At 45.8% G+C, this 19506-nt stretch overlaps 1 protein-coding gene across 1 annotated transcript in view; it reads left to right on the top strand.

Annotated features, from left to right (window-relative positions):
* Nucleotides 1-19506, top strand: part of LOC144034819 (dachshund homolog 2-like) — a 34425-nt gene that overhangs the window by 5733 nt on the left and 9186 nt on the right. The window contains exons 2-4 of the mRNA XM_077543893.1: nt 12183-12292; nt 16929-17036; nt 18864-19067. Coding sequence (XP_077400019.1) covers nt 12183-12292; nt 16929-17036; nt 18864-19067 — 422 coding nt within the window. The remainder of the gene's footprint in view (nt 1-12182; nt 12293-16928; nt 17037-18863; nt 19068-19506) is intronic.

Raw genomic sequence — 19506 nt, 5'->3', positions numbered from 1 at the left:
AGTTGTTATTAATGAAAACATTGAAAAGATGTCACCCGCTTCAGACGAGCAAGCGCACGTCAGTCCAAGTGTTGCTGCGGAATAATTGCAGCCGAAATCAATTAAATATTATTGCGTGTGCGTGTGCGTGTGTCCTCACTTGCAGACAGCGTGTCATTAACATAAACTTTAATTAGCATGTGGACACATGACAGAGGTGTGTGTGTGTGTTCTGACAAACTTTATTCCTCTTTTTTTTGTTTCCTGACTTAGTGTAGATTTGGTTATTATTTATCATTTGGTGTGTGCGTGCCCATCAAGAACCCCCACCAGACAGCGTGTTATTGATGAAAACGTATAATAATCCATTTAAAAACATGTCATCATGATTAGAATAATAACAGTGGTTAAATTCATCATTTGTGTGTGTGTGTGTGTGTTGAATGTGACGGTCCAGCCCCCTTCATTTATTTCTGTAGTTTCTTTTGTTTTCCCACCAAGACGGTGGGCGACAACATGAAGACAAATGTGCTGTGGTGGTCTTGATGAAGACACACGTTTATTACCTGAGCGCAAAAAAAAAAAAAAAGTGCGCGTGTGTGGTTTGTGATAGCTTGTCACAGAATCATCACGCTCACTATAATTTTCTCCTCACAGTGAACAATGTGTCCTCGTCTTTTCAGTTTGTAACTTCCTGCTTTTTACCTCGTGTTTGTGTGTGTGTGCGCTCTTTAATCCTCCATCTTTGACTTATTGGTGTCACCCATAAATCAGCGCGACGGGCAGCAGGGCGGGCAAAGATGGTTGGAAATGCCATCAATGTCCAGACTCTATTTTTTAATATTTTCCTATTAACTGATTTCTGTTTGTGTAGTATAAACAAACAACCTCCTCAACTTTTATTAGTAAAGCATGTTTACATCCTGATAGTTTTGGATTCATGCTTGATTTGATTTTGATAGAGATTGTATTAAAAGTTTGATGTCATGATCCGTCATAGTGAAAATGAATTGAAACTAAAGTTCATTTGATGACTAAAAAGAACGTAAATCCATGTACCAAGAATCCTTTTGATTTGCAATAAATACATCATCACACGCTTTAATTACAGCTAATTCAATGACCTGCCAAAAACAAAAGTATTTTTATGTGATTCTCAGTGAGAGCTGTAAATCTGACATGCTAAGCTAATGTAAGTCACTGAAGCAAGGTTAAAAACTAAAATTCAAAAAAAAATTCGTTAAACTAAAATAAAAACTAAAATTTAAAAAACTTTTTAAGAAACGAAAACTAACTGAAACTACATTTTATGTTTACAAAACTAACTAAAATTATAGCAAAAATGTCCTTCATTTTAGTCTTTGGTAATAAATTGAATGCATGAGCCTGTGGGGTTGATTTTAAAAATGATTTATTCAGATACCAACCTGAATAAGGACATTTGAAAGTGTGTCGCACAGAAGTGACATCATCTAGCAGCAGCCAATAGAAAAGCACCTTCAGATGGCGTCGCTCCCACGGTGTTTTTTAAATATTGCGCACAAGTAATACCCATTTTAAAAAAACAAACAAACAAAAAAAAAACTAAACTAAAACTAAGCATTTATTAAATAACTAAAACTAATAAACTAAAAAAAAAAAAAATCGAATCTAAAATGAACATTCTAAAACTATAATAACCCTGCACTGTAGCCAAGTTAGTCTTCAGAACAAATGCTAAACGTTCAAAAATAAAAAGGCTAAACGCTAAAGCTAGGCTAAAATAATCGCCGTACAGCTAATTTGCGGCCTCATTAATCATTTATTTGCTATCTGCCCGTAACTGAAATGTAAATAGCCTGTTTAACCTCCACTTACACGAGTGTGTATTTGTGTGCGTGTGCAAGAGGCACTGTGTGAAGGAGTGTGTGTGTGTATGTGAGGGGGTGTTGGGGGCGGGTCGCTTTCAAGTTACAAAAGAAGTTAATTAAAAATGAAAAAGGAGCGCGGCGGGCGGAGGAGGAGGAGGACGGCTGGAGTGGACGGAAGCAGCCGGGGGTGGACGGAGGGCAAAGGGGGGGGCGGGAGGGAGCGTTTTTTATTGAAAACGGGTGGACAAACAGAGCGTAATTGGCTGGGGCCGCGGGGGCTAAAAGGGGGGGGGGGCTTCAAAGAGCCGAGCGCCGCGGCGAGCAAATGAAGAAAGAGAGCGAAGATGAGGCGGGAGGGCCAAAAAAAACGAAAGTGTCGACTCAGACAAAGTGAAGATCAGCAGCTCAAAGAGGCCAAAGTTTGTCATTAAAGAAAAAACTTTATTTGATACCACACACACAAACAAAACAAACAGCCCTAAAAAAACAACAACTTTATTTGCAACCACAAAGACGCAAAATAGGCTTTGGAATTGGGCAAACCATCAGAACTGTGGCCGCACCTGAGCTTAATCGCGGTTAGCATGTCGCGTGCGCATGCTGGCAAGATGGCGGTTTTTGCCCGCTCGCCGTCTGATTGAATGGAAGCCGAAAGGTTGCGACCTCCTTTCTAAACACTGCGCGGTTCTCAGCATTAATCAAATAACGCAGACACACACACTAGTGCTGACCTTCACACACCCGCTTGCGTGCACATTGAACACGCATCTGCTTAAAAAGAGAGAGAGAGAAAAAGTGTTAGCTTACTTGTGTGTGTGCGTGTGAGACCTGCCCAAACATTAAATAGTCAGCCAGGTGGACCTATAGAGGATTACACGTACACTACCAAATCGAATGCCTTGTGTATTTTGTTTAGCGTGTGCGTATGTGTGTGTGTGTGTGTGCGGTCGTAATAGTGACATCTGCACCGTTGGCTAAACAGCTTGCAAATATGCTGATAAAAACAATGCCGGCAGCCAAATTTACAACTCCTATAAAAGACACGCGCATAAACACACACACACGCACACTTACACTCAGAGGACGTATTATTGGGAGATTTACGGTGTGTATGTGTGTGTGTGTGTTTGGCTTTATTGCGGTTTACAAGACAGCAAGAGCGTCTATGTAAGCAAGCCCGCGTGTGTGTGCGTGCGTGCGCGCGCGTTTTGTCTTGAAAAACGGCACCCACTGTGGATTTCGTTTCTCAATATCAAAGTTGAGCGTTGCTGCTCGCTGTAGCTTTTGTCACGGCAATAATTGCGGCCGGGGGGTCTGTGCGGAACGCCGTGAATAATTGACAGCCCCTTTAGAATGTTTAGAATTGTTGGGGGGGCGAGTGGGTGGGCGCAAGAGTTTTTGGGAAAGTTCTGGTGTAAATATGTGGCCTAACGTGGACATAACGTTTGTTGACGTAGGCCATATTTGCTTCTGTGAAGCCCCCCACACCCCACACCCTCTGTGGAGTAGATTTAGACTTAGTTTGGGACTTTTGCGAGGACCGTGTGACGTGCACGGCCAGTGATACGGTCTAAAAACGACAACTTGGATTTGTGTCATGGAATCATGGAGTGTCCAAAGTGAAGGCAAGAATGTGAATCCCTCTCAGGTCTCATGTTGCCGCCTCCTCCTCCCCCATCCCTCCATCCTCCTCCACCTCCTCCCTGTGCTTGGAATTAGACAATGAAAACAATGACATTGGTGTCTGTTTCTTTTTGGTTTGAAAAAAAAAAAAACTCCCCCCACTTGGCGGTGACCTGGTGGCGCTCTCTCGCTCACTTTTCCCGCCGTGTCATTTTCACTCATCCATTTTTCTTCTTCCGTCTTTCTGTGTGGTTTCATGCTCCAGCAGCTCCATTGTCCACCCGGGGAAGCTCATATTCACGTTTTTTTTTTTTTTTTTCAGTCAGTGCTATCTGAATACAAAAACAAAAGGAAAACTGTTCAGTAGTTGACTTAAATAAGAGCCCTGCGGAACGCCAGTGTCAGATATCACTGCCGAATTTGCTGTTGCTCACGCGTTTTTTTCCACATCCTCCTTTTTGAAGTGATTCCAAGACAAGAGTAAGGCTCCTCTTTACAGAAGGTGACTTAAACAAGAGCCCTGCGGAACGCCAGTGTCAAATATAGCCTAATGTGCTGTTTCTCATGCTTTTGTTCACATCCTCCTTGTTGAAGTGATTCCAATTGTGGACCCAAATCTCCTAAATAGAGCACCATCTATTTCCTGGAGGCTCCCACGAGACGGGCTTATTTTCTTTGCTCGCAGTTCCACAGGGTCAAACCAAATGCGATCTGCTTGGCTTTGAACCCAGACGAACACGTGGGAGAAACTTGACGGCTTTGTCGCGACTCTCTAACCTGGTTAGAAAGTTGGGACATTTGGGGGGGGGGGAAGAGTCAGCGTTTTGGAGCATTTTGTGGCGATTGACCGGACTGAATGTCTTCCTCCTGGTGGTTGCTCATTAATCAGTCCCTCCCACCACTTCTCTTTCTCTCCTTCAACCATTCAGCTCGCCCGTCACACATCTTTGTCTTCCTCTCTTCTCCGCCAGATGATTCATTCCTTCTCCAAGCGTCTTTCTTTTAGTTTTCTCCCTCGTCTTTGAGTTATTCCACTCTTCCTTCCTTCCCTTTATGTGCGCACTGTTGTTGTTTGCATTCCTTCGGGATTGGACAAATCTCAGCCATGTTTGTAGATTTTTTAACCCCCCCCCCCCACACCCTCCCTCCCTTTGCGCACGGGTATGTAAAGAGAGATGGAATGTGTGTCCCTGCGATTATCCCCGTTTGTTTTTGCGCGCTTGGACATCGGCGCGTGCGTGTCGAACATGAGAAAGTTTGTGTTTGGATTCGCACGCACGCATGAAGAGCAGCGTTTCCTGCCGCGGTGGATAAAAACGGCAAAAATGATTTTGTGCTGTTGTTTGGATTGACCTACAAAATGGCGCACCACATTCGCCCTCCCTCTGCTACATGCTAACCGCTAAAGAGCTTGCTTACTCATTTTCATCCAATTGTCTTTTTTTCTTGTGTGCATTATATTTTTTTCGTCCAATCAGATTTCACACACGTGTTGCCATGTCAAGCTAGCGCTAGCCCGCGCACCTCCGACCATGTGACTCGCCGCTGAAGGCGCAACGATCAAATTCACAGCCCACCGTCTCAACCAAATACTTCAGACTTTCAGTCAGCTGTAATGAACACGGGAGACACGCTGACTCCATTAAAGCGACCGGACGTTGACTCAGCAGCCTCGGAGTTGGGTCCGAGTGGCTGTGCCCGGAAAGGCAAAAACGATCACGTGGGCCACCCCCGAGCGCGCCGGCTACTTAAAGCTCGAAGCCAAGGTCGATGGAGGAAGTGACAACACATCTCGACGGTCGTCTTCCTGTTTTTTTTTCAGCTCGCCGCCGCGTCCTTTAATGCGGAACGACACGTCTGCTGGTGCGGGAACGCCGTGCCACTTGACGTGATGTACGTTTGTCTTTTGGAGCGGAACGTTCCACTTCCCCTTCCGGGACCTTTCACCGGCTTACGGGGTGGTCACCAGAGACGAGAGCGCCCGCTGCTGGAAGCCACTTGATTAGCTTATTGGATGTGTAGCATTTTGTGATGTAGATCCGCTACATTTCCTGGCTTTTGTTGTTTATTTTTGTCCATTTGTCTGTTCATTCGCCAGACGTGTTAGTTTAAGACTGTAAAACTTTACAACTCTGGCTAGTTTTATTACTTCACTTTGTACTGAGTTTGATCCATGTGTGTATCATACTAAGTTTAATGCGTGTGTATGTGCTTATCTTAAGTTTGGAATGTGTGTGTGTTCTGTTAAATGAGCACGTTATTCCCACACACCCCAAAAATGATGCGAGTGTTTAATTTAGTAATAATATATTCTGGGAGATGTGATGTGTGTTCATGAAAGCACTGTGAGAGAGACATCTGTGTGTGTGTGTGTCCACTGTGACCCAGTGTAAACTAATATTGATTCAGCTGTTGGTGTTATACACGAGTCATAAAACTGGACTTATTGTAGGATCCAGGCTTTACCTTCTCAGTGCGTGCGTGTGGACAGAGAGCACATGTTAAAAGACACACACACACACACACACACACACACACACACACACACTCTCACACATACTCCAATTTGGGTAGTCGTCCTGAAGTTGACGACACAATAATTTGACTTTTCATCTCTCGTTGCGCCCTCCTCTGATTCTTCTCGTCCTTTGTTACCGCCTTTCTCCCTCGTTCGCTTCTCCTTATCCAAATAGAGGACACAGACAATCCAATAAAGCCCCCCCCCCCCCCATACACACACACACACACACACACTTGTCTCCCAACAGCTGTGGTGTGTGCGCGTGCACGCATGTGTGTGAAGCACCGACTCAGCAGAAAAGAAGGATGACACCCTCTGAGTCGGACAGGAATGTCATAGGGTGGTAGGGAAGAGGGAAGGGGGGGGGGCATTAAAAAACTCTTTGAATGACACATGGTTGAATAGATTTTGTTCTGTATCCATTTACAGCGATTTATTTTCCGCTATACTTTTGTCAAAAATAGGCTGGCTACTCTTTTTTTTTTTTCTTTTTTTTTTTTCCCCCCTCCAACCTTTCCCGATGCTGACACATTGTTCACGTGCGACCGTTATGTCGCTCGACGTGAAGTTTACCTTTCATTTAAAGCCAATTCCACGCCTCCATCCCCACCTGGCTTGGCTGACAAGCCGACTGAGAGATAAAAGATGGCGGCACCGAGGAGTGAAGGAGGACTTAAGTGATGGCAAGAGGGAGGAACACGGAGGGATGAAAGATGACAGGCGACGGGCGGGCGAGCGAGGCATAGACTCATGGGAGGGAAGATGGAGAGAGAGAGATGAAAGATGTGTGTGAGGGTGGGGGGGCGGCGGCGGGGGGGCTCGGGGAAGAGATGACAGGACGATGAGGAAGAGGAGGAGGAAGAGGAGAGAGGTGAGCGTCCTTGCACTGTCAGGGGCGATCAATGGCACATCATTTACATTACACTGACTTAACGGCCAGGGGAGGAGGGGGGAGGACAGGTGAGAGGGGGTGCGAGAGGCTGAAAATTAACTACAGTGAACCCCCATTTGTCGCGGGTGGACCCTGACAGAGAGAGACCATAGAAACATTTTTATATAGTTTTACACTGACCAATGATGTAAACTTGTTAAAACACACTTTTAAAAGCATTGTAAATATATTTGAACGGCAAAAATTGCTAGCATAAAATGCGGCAAAAATTGCTAGCATAAAATGCGTAGTACAGTAAGTGTAAAACATTTCATTCCAAGCTACTAGCTTAATGCTAACATAAAATGCGAAACGACAAACGGAAACTAGCATCCATTTTCTGGTTTAGTTTGCAGTGTGTGTGTAATTTTCGCTAGTTTTCAAACTTGGTGTGTACTTGAGCTACGTACTGAGGGCAGAAATTCAGGTGGCCAATTGGAAGGCATCCTCCAGTCACATGATTTCAAGAGGGCAGCCACTGCTGAAATTGTTAGCGTCAGTGACGCACGATTAGCCAGAATGTGCTTCTGGGGTGCTTTACTGATCTGTATATATTACTGAGTAGTCGATAGGCCAAGAATTTTGAAGTCGCGTGGCCGTCATATTGCTCCTCCCAAGAAACGTTTCTCAGTACTTAGTATAAACAGCATGATTTATGTTTTACATTTGTTAAACATAAACAAGAGGACTTCGGACATTTTACTACTTGCCTTAAATACATGTCTAAATTATATGCTGTCTATTTTTTATTATTATTAAAGAATTATACCTGTAATTCAGCAAAAAATGCCTCTCCCTAATCTAATATTGAGGTTTAAGGAACTGAGCGATAAAAGAAAAAGGGGGTGTTCAAAGCAGCACTTTTTAAAAAATAGTCACCCCCCGGACCCCCACCCACCCCCCGCCCTATACTAAGAGCCTACGAGCTGTAAATGTCCTCTCTGTACATGTACGAATAGTTTATATACAGTAGTCTGCTCGCGAGATGGGAGGGGTAAGATGGCCGCCCTGTGGCTTCAACGGCTTGCATGGGCGTGGATGGGCTATCGGTTATCCAGTAATACATACAGATTAGTGGATGGACCACTCCGGAAGTGGTCCTCTTTGTCTTTCAAAATAAGAGCATAAGACAGGAAGTAGTATATGTTCAGGTATAAATGTTGCTAACCTCATTTGGAACTGGGCTCATTTGGTCATTATTGTTTATCTTATGTAAGGGTGAGCAATTAATCGAATTTAAATCGACTTTGTAATTTGATAGAATGCAATTTTCATATCGTAAAGGCTGCATTTGAAAATGACATTATTATCGCCTGTGACCTCCCGCCGCCATGTGTGCCCTTCCTTCGCAACATGAAAACTTCCCACTTTGTTTTGGGGAACTTCAAAAGGCGGGTGGGGGTGGGGGTGCGGTCTGTTGTAATTTTGCCTCCTAAATGCTAACATGTGAGAGCATTGTGCGCGTGTGCGCGCGTGCGCCTTTGCCAACATGCCGAGGAAGTCAGCTAATGACGCTTGAAGCCAGCACACACATTCGCACACGTTTGTACCGACATGCAGACACACGTTAGCCCATCGACCTGTATAACTTGTCTCGTCAGCAATTGTGTGTGAGTGTGTGTGTGTGTGTGTGTGTGAGGTGTTTAATATTTAATGGGTTCTAGTTAAATATGCAAGAGTGTTTTTGCCTCCTGTCCCGAAGCACACCTGTTCCTCGATAAGAAAGGGTGGATAGATGGATAGATCTTCTGGGAAGGGCAGGAAGTGAGGCGTATCATCAGTCAATTCAACTTCCTGTTTCTTCGTCTTTCTTCTAAGGTGCTATCCCCCCCCCCCCCCTCAAATTATTTGCGCTCTACTTCTCTTAGCGATCAATACTTGTTATCGGCCCGCCTCGGCCGTCTGTCTTCCTTTCCCATTTATGCGCACACGCGGACAATGAAGTCATTCATCTGTCCAATCAAAGAAGCAGAAGCTCGGAGGAAAGTAAACATCCATCTCTCTTACCGTGCGAGGGTCCATGATTATGATGTGGGGGATATTTTTGTTGTCGACTGTAATGTGATGAAAGTCCAGTCCAAGTCAATCAATCGGATAAAAATGGATTTTTTGCTTTGCGAAACAACACTTGGCATTTCCATCCTCACGTTTAGTCACTTGTATGTGTGACTTTGAATGTGTGTGGTTTTAAAAGGCGTCGGCCTGTTTTTTTGTTTTGATGGCCGATGAATTAAAAACAGGTTTTTTTTTTTTGCTTCGACGGGCGCTTTTCTGTTTCGTCTACTCTGAGTCGGTGGCTGTTGACTCCCTTCAGCATTGGCCCGCCCACAGCACCATCTGATTGGTTGCTCGTGCAGTGCTAACAGCCAATAAGCAGCAAAAGCTCGGCTCTTCTCTAGATGCTCACCGGGCAGTTAAAAAGGTAACTTAAAATTTCGACTATTTGTATTAAATAAAGTTGCCCCTTGCTAGCTGACAATGCGTTAGCTCGCGATTTAGCGTCTATTTGGGAGTTAGCGTGCAGGCTAATGATTAGCCCTTGAGCTAACCGCTAGCTCGCGCATTAACGGCTATTTGGGAAATAGCGTGCGGGCTAAGTTAGCCCTTGAGCTAGCCACTAGATTACGAATTAACTATTATTTGGGAGTAATGTGCTGGCGAACAGTTAGCCTGCGAGCTAACCGTTAGCTTGCGAATTAGCGGCTAGTTGTGAGTTAGCGTGCGCGTTAACAGTTAGCCCGCAAGTTTTTATTACTAAAAATTTTGACACCAACTTTTTCTTTTTTTTTGGTGTGCAAATGAATAATCGGCTTCAAACATCGGTTATCGGCCTACTTGACCACCGATATTCGGTATCGGCCCTGATAAAAGCGTATCGGTCTATCTTAGCACTTATTGACTCTTGAATTGAGGAGGAATGAGGAAGAGCCCCAGACAGGAAATGGACAGATAAGCTGGACAGACGGCGGGACGCGAGGAAGACGAAAGATGCTCGCTAAAGAGGGGCGACCTCTCACTCGGCCCAACATATTGACCGTACCCGCCTTTGATAAACTGCACTGCTGTCTGCGCGCGCGCATGTGTGTGACCTCTGCTCGTCTCCTGCTAAATCAATCCGTCAAACGGGTGAGCCAATCCGTGCCTATTCACCGCCATGCCCGTGTGTGCGCGTATGTGTGTGTGTGTGCGCGCGACCGACCCTGACCGGCCATCAGAGCCGATGACGAAGTATTGATCACGGCTCCGTCGCCATAGAAACGGCCATTTGGGAGGACAGGAGACGGTGGGAAGACTTACTTCAAGGTGGCTCGTCAGACCGCAGTGTGTGCTCGTGCGCGTGCGCGCACCTCGAGACAACAAAAAAAAAAAAAAGAGAGCGGTGTAGCCGCGCGTCCTGAGTGCGACTGTTTGCCGGCTGCAGTCAGTTTGCCGGCCCCCGTGGCAAGGAGGACAAATGTCTTTTTAAGGCTTTCGCTACAATCAAGGTTAACAAATGAATGTAGGTCAGTGTGTGTGCGTGTGTGTGTGTGTGTGACCTGCTCTTTGTGTGGAAGAGCGAGTGGACCATTGACAAGGATTAATACCCGACATATGGCAACCCGACGGGACACACACAGAACAAAGAACTGTAATGAGAAGACGATATCATGTGTCTTTTGTACACACACACACACACGCACATACACACACACGCGCACACGCGCACATGTGCTCGTGGAGTAGCATGACGTAGAGAGGTGAATCCGAGTTCACATGAAAAGTAAAGGTTCGTGTGGTCACCTCCTTCGTGCTGCTTTGCTTCGCTCTCACGGCGTGCGTTTGCCCAAAACGGTGCCACATCTTTTCACACCCTCCTCCCGGCGGGCCCTCCTTCCAAGGAGTCACATGACCACGGCGATCTTTTGCAGGGATGCATCTTGGTGCTCTGGCTGATTATTATTATTATTATTATAATTTTTTTGGTTCCTCGCGAGGTGTAAATGACTTTGCGGAGCCATCTGTTACAGCGAGCCGCCCCGCCGCGAGCTGGCCTGCTTGGGTTTTATGTTTAGTTGTCAGCTGAGCGCGTCGCGGCCGTGTTTGAGTGCGTGTAGCCGCTTTTCCTTTCACAATAAAAGTGCGGCCAAGGTCAAGGGGTGACAGGTTCAGTGGTGGTTGAAATGAAGGGGAAGTGCTGTTAAAAATTGTTCCACCCCCACTCCAGAAGAAAAATAATAACAAAGAAAATAATAATAATAATTTTTAAAAAAATTAAGGCCTAAGATACTAAGATGAGTATTTTTTGGGGAGGCGGAGTGGAATGTTTGGATGTCATTATTTTTGCCTTATGTTGAAATGTGTTTAAAAAAATTTTTTTTAAAAATCTGCAAAAAGTTTTGCCGATTTTTATAATGGCTGATTAAATTAGCCAGCCGATTCGTCACTCAGACCCTATCAACGCAGTTTTTTTTTTTTTTTGGGGCTGTTGCAGATTCTAATATTTGGTATGATAATTCCGAAACACAATGAAATCGGCTGATTAACCTAAAAAAGTATATAATGAATAAAATAACTTTTTGTTCCTTTTTATGTTTTATCGACATCTGTTTTACACGACGTTGTATTTGAGCATTCGTTTAACTTTTAACAAACAAATGATTTATTTATATTTATATATTTTTTGAAAGTTTGAATGCCATCGTTTGTCTTATGTCGACCAAATTGAAACGGTCGATTAATCATTCAGGCCCACCCGATTTGGATTTTGTTATATTGTAATAACCCATGAATCAGCTGATTAACCTGAAAAAAATAAAAATAAAATAATGCTTTTAACGATAACTGTACAATACTTAATACAAAACAAAATTCAGCTTGCTTATTTATTTATTTATTTATTGATTTTGGTGATCGTGGTGAAAGAAAATGACGCCCGTTTTTGGGGTATTTTAAAAGTGCTAATATTAAATTGGTCAGCCGACTAATCGGCAAGGCCCGAGTTGTCTTGGTGAACGCTTGAGACTGCAAGTCAAAGTGTTTAGTAAGTTAACAACTGTAATTGAAGTAGATAAATAAACCGTCCATCATATTCACGGTTCATTTGCATTTACAGTATTTTAGCCTAACCTAAAGAGACTAAAACATTTATGTATAATAACTATGCGATTGTTTGTTAAATAATACATGGAAAAAAAGACCACAATCGCAATTTACGTTATTTTTCAAAAAACGGATCACCGTGTCTATTTCCTGCAATGACCGATGCTGATTTGTCCTCTCCTTGTCTTCCCGCCCGCAGCTCTCGTCCGGGTCGTCCTCCCAAGCGTTGTTCTTCCGGCGCCGGCATCCAGGACAGCCCGAGGCTGCTTCACCCGGGCCTGCTGTCCCCCAACCTGCTGTCTCACACCGGTCAGAATCTCGCCCTTCCATTCTCTTGCCTCTCTTTATAGGAGGAGGACGACGTGACTAAAGGGGGGGGGAGGAAGGGGGGGGGGGTGTTCGACCAGATGTGTGGAGTAACAAGCAAGTGGCTGGAGAGATGGAAGGGATTAAAGAGGGGGTAAGAGGAGATGGAAGAAGGGAAGAGAAAGACCTGACAGAGAGAGATAGGAGGTGAACGAGTGCAGGCGGCGTGCTGGTGTGATGAATGACTCGTCTCCTGGGTCCCACTCCTCCATCTGTCCATCCCCCCCCCCCCTCTTCTACATCCTCGCCTCCTCTCGTCTTCCACCTTCCAACTTCCTCGGAGTTCTCCGACGCGCCTCCTCCTCCCCGCCGCAGGATTAATAAAACATGCTTGTGTTTAGTGACATATGGACACGGCTCACTGTGGCATACTAATGACACACACACACACACACGCGCGCGCGCGTCAGGTGTGTGTGTGTGTGTGTGCAGAAGTGAGAGTGTTTGGCGAACATTAGCGGATCCCAGAGAAAACATTTGCTCACTTATGATCGCTCATTAGTACACACGCACAGTTGGCAGCCATCACACGTCAACCTCGCCCGCCCGGCCCTCGCGTCCATGGAGACGCCCGGTTGCCGGGGGAGACGAGCTGTTGTTTACGACCTCGCGGGCTCAGCGGCGACGGCGGGGGGGGGGGGGGGGGGTGGGGGCGCGGGAGGCGTCGGCCAATCACAGATGGACATTTATCACACGGCTGGAAAACGGCGAGCGCAAAGAGGCAGTTTGGGGCGGGTGGGGGGGGGGGGGCAGGAGAGAGTTTTGATTATGAAGTCAACCTTCCGCACCCGAGAAACACACGGGCAGCCTGTAGGCCTGTTCTAAAAATAGTTGACAGCGATGGGACATTGTGATTTCCAAGGAGTGGGATCATTTGAAAATGTTTCCGCCGCAGCGATGGTCAGCTTAAGTGCGTGCGTGCTAACCTTTCAGGGCACTCTTTGTGCCACTCATTTGAATTGTTAATTCAACGCACAACGCACACACGCGCGCGTGCGCTCTAAACCGCTCAATGCTCGGCCTTGTCTCGTCGACAAGCGCGCATCACTTCCTAGAATGCAGAAATCCGCAGCGCATGCTCGCGGCAACTTATTGCACCGATAATCACGCACACACACTCATACGAACGCACTCACGAGGGTTGTGTTGATTACAGGTGAGGCGCTTTCGGTCTTCTCGTGAAAAGAATATTTACTCATCTGACGACACTGTGTGTGTGTGTGTGTGCGTGAGGAGTGGGTGTAAGAAAGGGTAAAGTGGTTTTAATGGTTTTTTTTTTTCCGTCTCTGCTCATCCTTTGTTTTCACATGTCAAATCAATTTTCTCCATTCAAATGAATTGGGGGAGGGGTCAAAAAAGAACGACGACGATGATAAAAAAAAAAATATGGCGTCTCGGACATTCCGGAGCGAGCTAAAGATGGCCGACTTAAGTGCCGGCGCGCGGCCATTAAACCTGTCGGACTCGGCGCTCACGGGAGCATAAAAAAAAAAGAAAAGAATAGTGCTGTTCTAAATCCAGAAACACAAAGAGCAATTCCTCTCTTTTGCTGTTTGTTTTATTCAAAGTGTCACTCCGTCTCTCAGAGTGCGCTCGTCCGCTCGCTTGGAGGCGGCGCGCACCATCAAATATTGAGGAGCCAAATGGGCCGGGTTTCACGCGAGTGGGGTCTAACGCGGGGGAGCGGGTCGAGTCCAGAAGACGCTCCACTACGTCTGAATGAAAAAAAAAAAAAAACATATTCTGTCCCAATGTTCGAAAGTTCGTATTTGCTTTGCGTTGTGCTTGCAAACTACCAGGGAAAAGCTAAGCGGCGGCGCTAAGCTAACTTTCTAGCGCAGAGGCTAGCTTGCTAGCGCAGCTAAACAATATTGTTCCATGTTTCATATCCGCTCCTCAAATTCTCTAATCAGTGGCGGCCAATAAGTTACACTCCCGACAATTATCATGATCACATAAGTCAAAAGAGAAGCCATGCTAATTGCTAAGCTAATATGAAATGTAGATACCATAACCGGAAATGATTAGTTTCTGTAATAAAGACGTCAGCCACAACAAGGAGACTTTGCATTGTTCTTGCCAACTATCGGGAAAAGCTAGGCGACAGCGCTAAGCTAACTTTCTATCAAAGCAGCTAGTGCAGCTAAACGATACTGATCCACGTTTCATATCTACTCCTCAAAATCGCTAACAAGTGGCCGTCAATAAGTTACACTCCCGACAATTATCATGATCACATAAGTCAAAAGAGAAGCCATGCTAATTGCTAAGCTAATATGAAATGTAGATACCATAACCGGAAATGATTAGTTTCTGTAATAAAGACGTCAGCCACAACAAGGAGACTTTGCATTGTTCTTGCCAACTATCGGGAAAAGCTAGGCGACAGCGCTAAGCTAACTTTCTATCAAAGCAGCTAGTGCAGCTAAACGATACTGATCCACGTTTCATATCTACTCCTCAAAATCGCTAACAAGTGGCCGTCAATAAGTTACACTCCCGACAATTATCATGATCACATAAGTCAAAAGAGAAGCCATGCTAATTGCTAAGCTAATATGAAATGTAGATACCATAACCGGAAATGATTTGTTTCTGTAATAAAGACGTCAGCCACAACAAGGAGACTTTGCATTGTTCTTGCCAACTATCGGGAAAAGCTAGGCGGCAGCGCTAAGCTAACTTTCTATTGAAGCAGCTAGCGCAGCTAAACGATACCGTTCCACATTTCATATGCACTCCTCAAAATCACTAACAAGTGGCCGTCAATAAGTTACACTCCCAACAATTATCATGATCACAGAAGTCAAAAGAGAAGCCATGCTAATTGCTAAGCTAATGTGAAAAGTAGACACCATAACGGAAATGATTTGTTTTGGTAATAAAGACGTCAGCCACAACAAGGAGACTTAGCGTTGTGTTCGCCAACTACCAGGGAAAAGCTAAGCGGCGGCGCCAAGCTAACTTTCTAGCACAGTGGCTAGCTTGCTAGGGCAGCTAAACAATACTGATCCACATTTCATATCCACTCCTCAAAATCGCTAACAAGTGGCCGTCAATAAGTTACACTCGCGACAATTATCATGCTCACAAAAGTCAAAAGGCAAGCCATGCTAATTGCTAAGCTAATGTGAAATGTATACACCATAGTTGCAGAACACACACGTACAAAACCGGACATTATTCGCTTTAATTTGGTAGACGTCAGCCACAACAAGGAGACGATAAGGTCAAACATGTTAGCATATTAAGTCGTTTTTTGTTGTTTTTAAATAATTTTCGAAAGAATTTAGCTTTGCTAATTAGCTCTACAATGTAATCCATTAAACAATACTGTTGAATCAAAATAGTGAAAAAGCATAAAAAAAAATGCTGACAGTGGATGTTTTTTGTCCAAAAACGAGTGGTGTAAAACAAAATACACTTTCTCGTTAGACTGAAACATTGATCAGGGATTAATCAAACGCATATTAATGTCAGACGCTCTAATAATACATTTAGAAAAGATCTATATTTCATAATGATTGACATGGATAATTATTATGAGCATGGAAAATGAAGAGTATTTGCCGATTAATAAAGAGAAGTGTAACCATATTGTGAGCACGCGCGCACGCACGCACGCGCAGGTTGTGATGATGCAAGTCTTTGAAGCGGTCCGTCAATCAATCACGCGCTAATTCCCAAGGTTCCTCGGTCGCCATTAGCGACGGGGGTCGATGCTCGGTAACCGTGGACACAGCGGAAAGCCATCGATCTCGGCAAGCGTGTGCGTGCGTGCGTGCGCGCGTGCACACGTTTGATAGTCATGATGGAGAACAGTATCGTGGCGCTCCCATTCTATCGATCGTCTTCCGAACGGCCAACTGTCGGCGGCGGCGGCGGCCGCGAATCGGTCTCCGCGATGTTTAAGTTGGACCACCGACGACGCGCCGCAAATTTCGGACAACGTTGCAACCACGCATGTCCCCGTCGGACAACTGTACTGTTTTGTGTTGTGTTTGTGTGTGTGTGTGTGTGTGTGTGTGTGTGTGTGTGTGTGTGTGTGTGTGTGTGTGTGTGTGTGTGTGTGTGTGTGTGTGTGTGTGTGTGTGTGTGTGTGCGTGTGTGTGTGTGTGTGTAATGAGCATTCCTCCAAGGCCCTCAACCGTGACTGGGGCAAAATCAACACACACACACACACACACACACACACACACACACACACACACAGAAAAACATGCATGCATTCCTTCAGACACACACTCGGGGTCATCTCTCTCACTCTGCTGGTTGTTGTGTATAGAAGTCAGTTCCAGGTCAGCGCGCTGGGCCGGGGATCTTAGTCGGTACAAAAGAGTGTGTGCACCGTGCGTGTGCGTGCGTGTGCATGCATGCGTGTGCGCTTTGTCTCGCCGCCGATCCGCAAATGTGTCCTCGGGGCGTCTGAAACACTTGAACAAAAACCACTCGGAGGCGACGCGCGCAACAATGGCAGTCGGCATGTGTGTCACTCGGGCGCACCTCGGTGACGCCCCCTGGAGGCGACAGGAGGGAGCGCGTAATGACTAGTGTGTGTGTGTGTGTGTGTGTGCGTCAGGCCTGACAGCAGCCGCCATGGCCGAGCTCCAGAAGCTGCACAAGATGAAGATGATGATGAGTCTGCAGAACGGAAACGAGTCGGACGACGACCTGCACTCCAATGCGGGTAACGCACACTCGCACCCGCACATTATTTCGACTTGCTAAGAATTCGCGCCAAAGGGCTAACATTCAACAAGCATTTATGTGCGTTTTAATCCTCCAGCAGCACATGTAGACAGAGACAATATAACAAACCTCACAGGTGTATGTTCTTTATCCTCTGCAAAGACTACATCCATGTTCAACCATTAGGGATGTAACGATAACGGCGATGTCGTGATATTAAAATTGCCACAATATCATCGTCCGCCATGTTACGATATAAAAAAGCAGCACATGCTAAAGGACGAGGTTGCATTCCATTTGTGCAGTTCTAGCACCCTCCGGTGGTTAGTTAATGAGTGCAGTTTAATTTTAATTAGGAATGTTTTGGCCACTTTGGCGGTTATCACTCCCATGAATCAGTCATACCGTGGCAGCAAATATTGTTCAACACTTTTGGCCTGTTTCAGCCAAACACAGCATTGTGAACTACATAGACCATGATGCTTTGGGCAGCTGAGCCAATAGGAGCACATGACAATGACATGTGACATGGCCAAGCCAATTTCTTTGTCACTACTCTTATTATGTACAAAAACACAATATTGTGCTTTATTTTAATTTTTTATTTTTATTTTTTTTACAATACAGTATTGTGACCTTTATTTCTATATATCACCGTGGAGCAGTCCCGGATTTATAATGTGAAGAACTCCCATGAGTAAATCACAATTATCAATCTAGCTATTGCCAGGTTACAACCTCTCCTCAGTATCGCGAAAATTATCGTATCGTGAGGTTCATATCGCGATATTTATCATATTGTGACGTTTTGCATCACTAACAGCCATCTCCACCTACCGCAGAGTAGGATTTATTCCATGTCAGACTTTGTTTGATTTAAGTATCAGTGACTTGTATCGGTAGCCTCTCTGAGTAGTGATACCGTCAAATAAGGCACTCCTCGCCCATTCCTCGTCATTTTATTTATTTTATTATAGAGCAGGGATCTCCAAATCTGACCTGTTTCCCACGCTTGCCTCCTCCAACACACCTGAATCAAATGATCCGCTCATCAGCAAGCTCTGATAACAATCCCGATCATTTGATTCACGCGTGTCGGAGCAGGGAGACCTCGAAAAGAGACAGACTTGGAGACCTCTGTTATGGAGTGATTGTATTTTTTTTGGAATCGCAACGGACGACATGTCAAGCGTGCGTGCGCTTACGCTTGACGTGCGTTCAACAAAGAGTCCATTATATCGCAGTGTGAATTATTGAAAGAACACAAAACAAAAAAGCAGAATGGAGAAAGGAAAGGCGAGCCATTCCCGCCAAATGGCCGGCAGGACCATTTTTTGAAAAAAAAAAATCTTGCAAATATAAAAATCCTACTCGGAGTGGCGTTTTTTTTTTTTTTTTGCGGGAAAAGAAATCTGCGTTGTGACCACGACCACAAGGTGTACATACCGAGGGAGAGAAAGAGGGGGAACATCTGCCCATCTGTTTATATTTCTTGTCTTCCTGGTGTGAGCGCAGAGGGGATGAGGCCCAGCTGTCACACACGCACACACACACGCACGTGCACACACGTGTACGTGCACGGCGCAGAGAATTCAGCGGGCAATAATAGAGAGAGACGGCTGCTAATTCAAACTAATGGAGGGAGATGAAGATGGATGAGGGAGGGAAGAAGAGGCGAGCGGAGGGAGCGGGCGGGCGAGCGAGGCAGTGTTACACACAGCGAGAGAGAGAGAGAGAGAGAGAGAGAGAGAGAGAGAGAGAGAGAGTGAGCGACAAGTTTTGCAGGAAGTTGCCGCGTCTTCACGCCTTCGTCATGTGTGCCCAGGAGGAAGCGAGTGCTCCTGGGACAAGGAGCGACTGAGCAGCCCCCCGGCCGGAGCACAAAGCGGAGGACCCGGAGGAGGAGGCGGGGCCATCCCGGCGGGAGGCGGCGGCGGCGGCGGTGGCGGCGGAGGAGGGCGGGGCCCGGTTTTGGGCGCTGTCAATCAACAGCAACTCCAACAACAGCAGCAGCAGCTGCTCGCCAACAGTGAGCGAGCGCACTCACCTTTCGCAGCCGACCCAAAGATAACTTTGAAAACGACCATTCATGAACGCGTACAGAAAAAGGTCCGCGTGTGTGCGCGCGCGCGTGCGAAAAGGCAGGCAATATTTGTTAATGTACGCCATTTAATCTGTTGCCATCTCCTGTATTAACACTCCGCCTGGATTAATCAGCAGACACTCAACTAAATGACTCAATTCATCAACATCACACACACACAAGCAAGCGTTGCGTCTTATTGCAAGTCGTGTGTTTGACACGCACGCACACACGCACGCACGCGGCGGGAGGTGACAAACACTCACATTGATGATTGTATCTCTCGAGTCGTCAGGACAACAGCAATCAGCGTTATTGTTTCACGTTGGCCACACGCGCGTTCCCGAAGGGGGGTGGGGGGGGCGTTCTGAAACCAAACCAAACA

The sequence above is a fragment of the Vanacampus margaritifer genome, chromosome 15 (genome assembly GCF_051991255.1).
Source record: "Vanacampus margaritifer isolate UIUO_Vmar chromosome 15, RoL_Vmar_1.0, whole genome shotgun sequence".
Classification (NCBI taxonomy): Eukaryota; Metazoa; Chordata; class Actinopteri; order Syngnathiformes; family Syngnathidae; genus Vanacampus; species Vanacampus margaritifer.
Note: the sequence above shows the minus strand (reverse complement) of the source record. Positions and strands in the feature narration are given on the sequence as shown.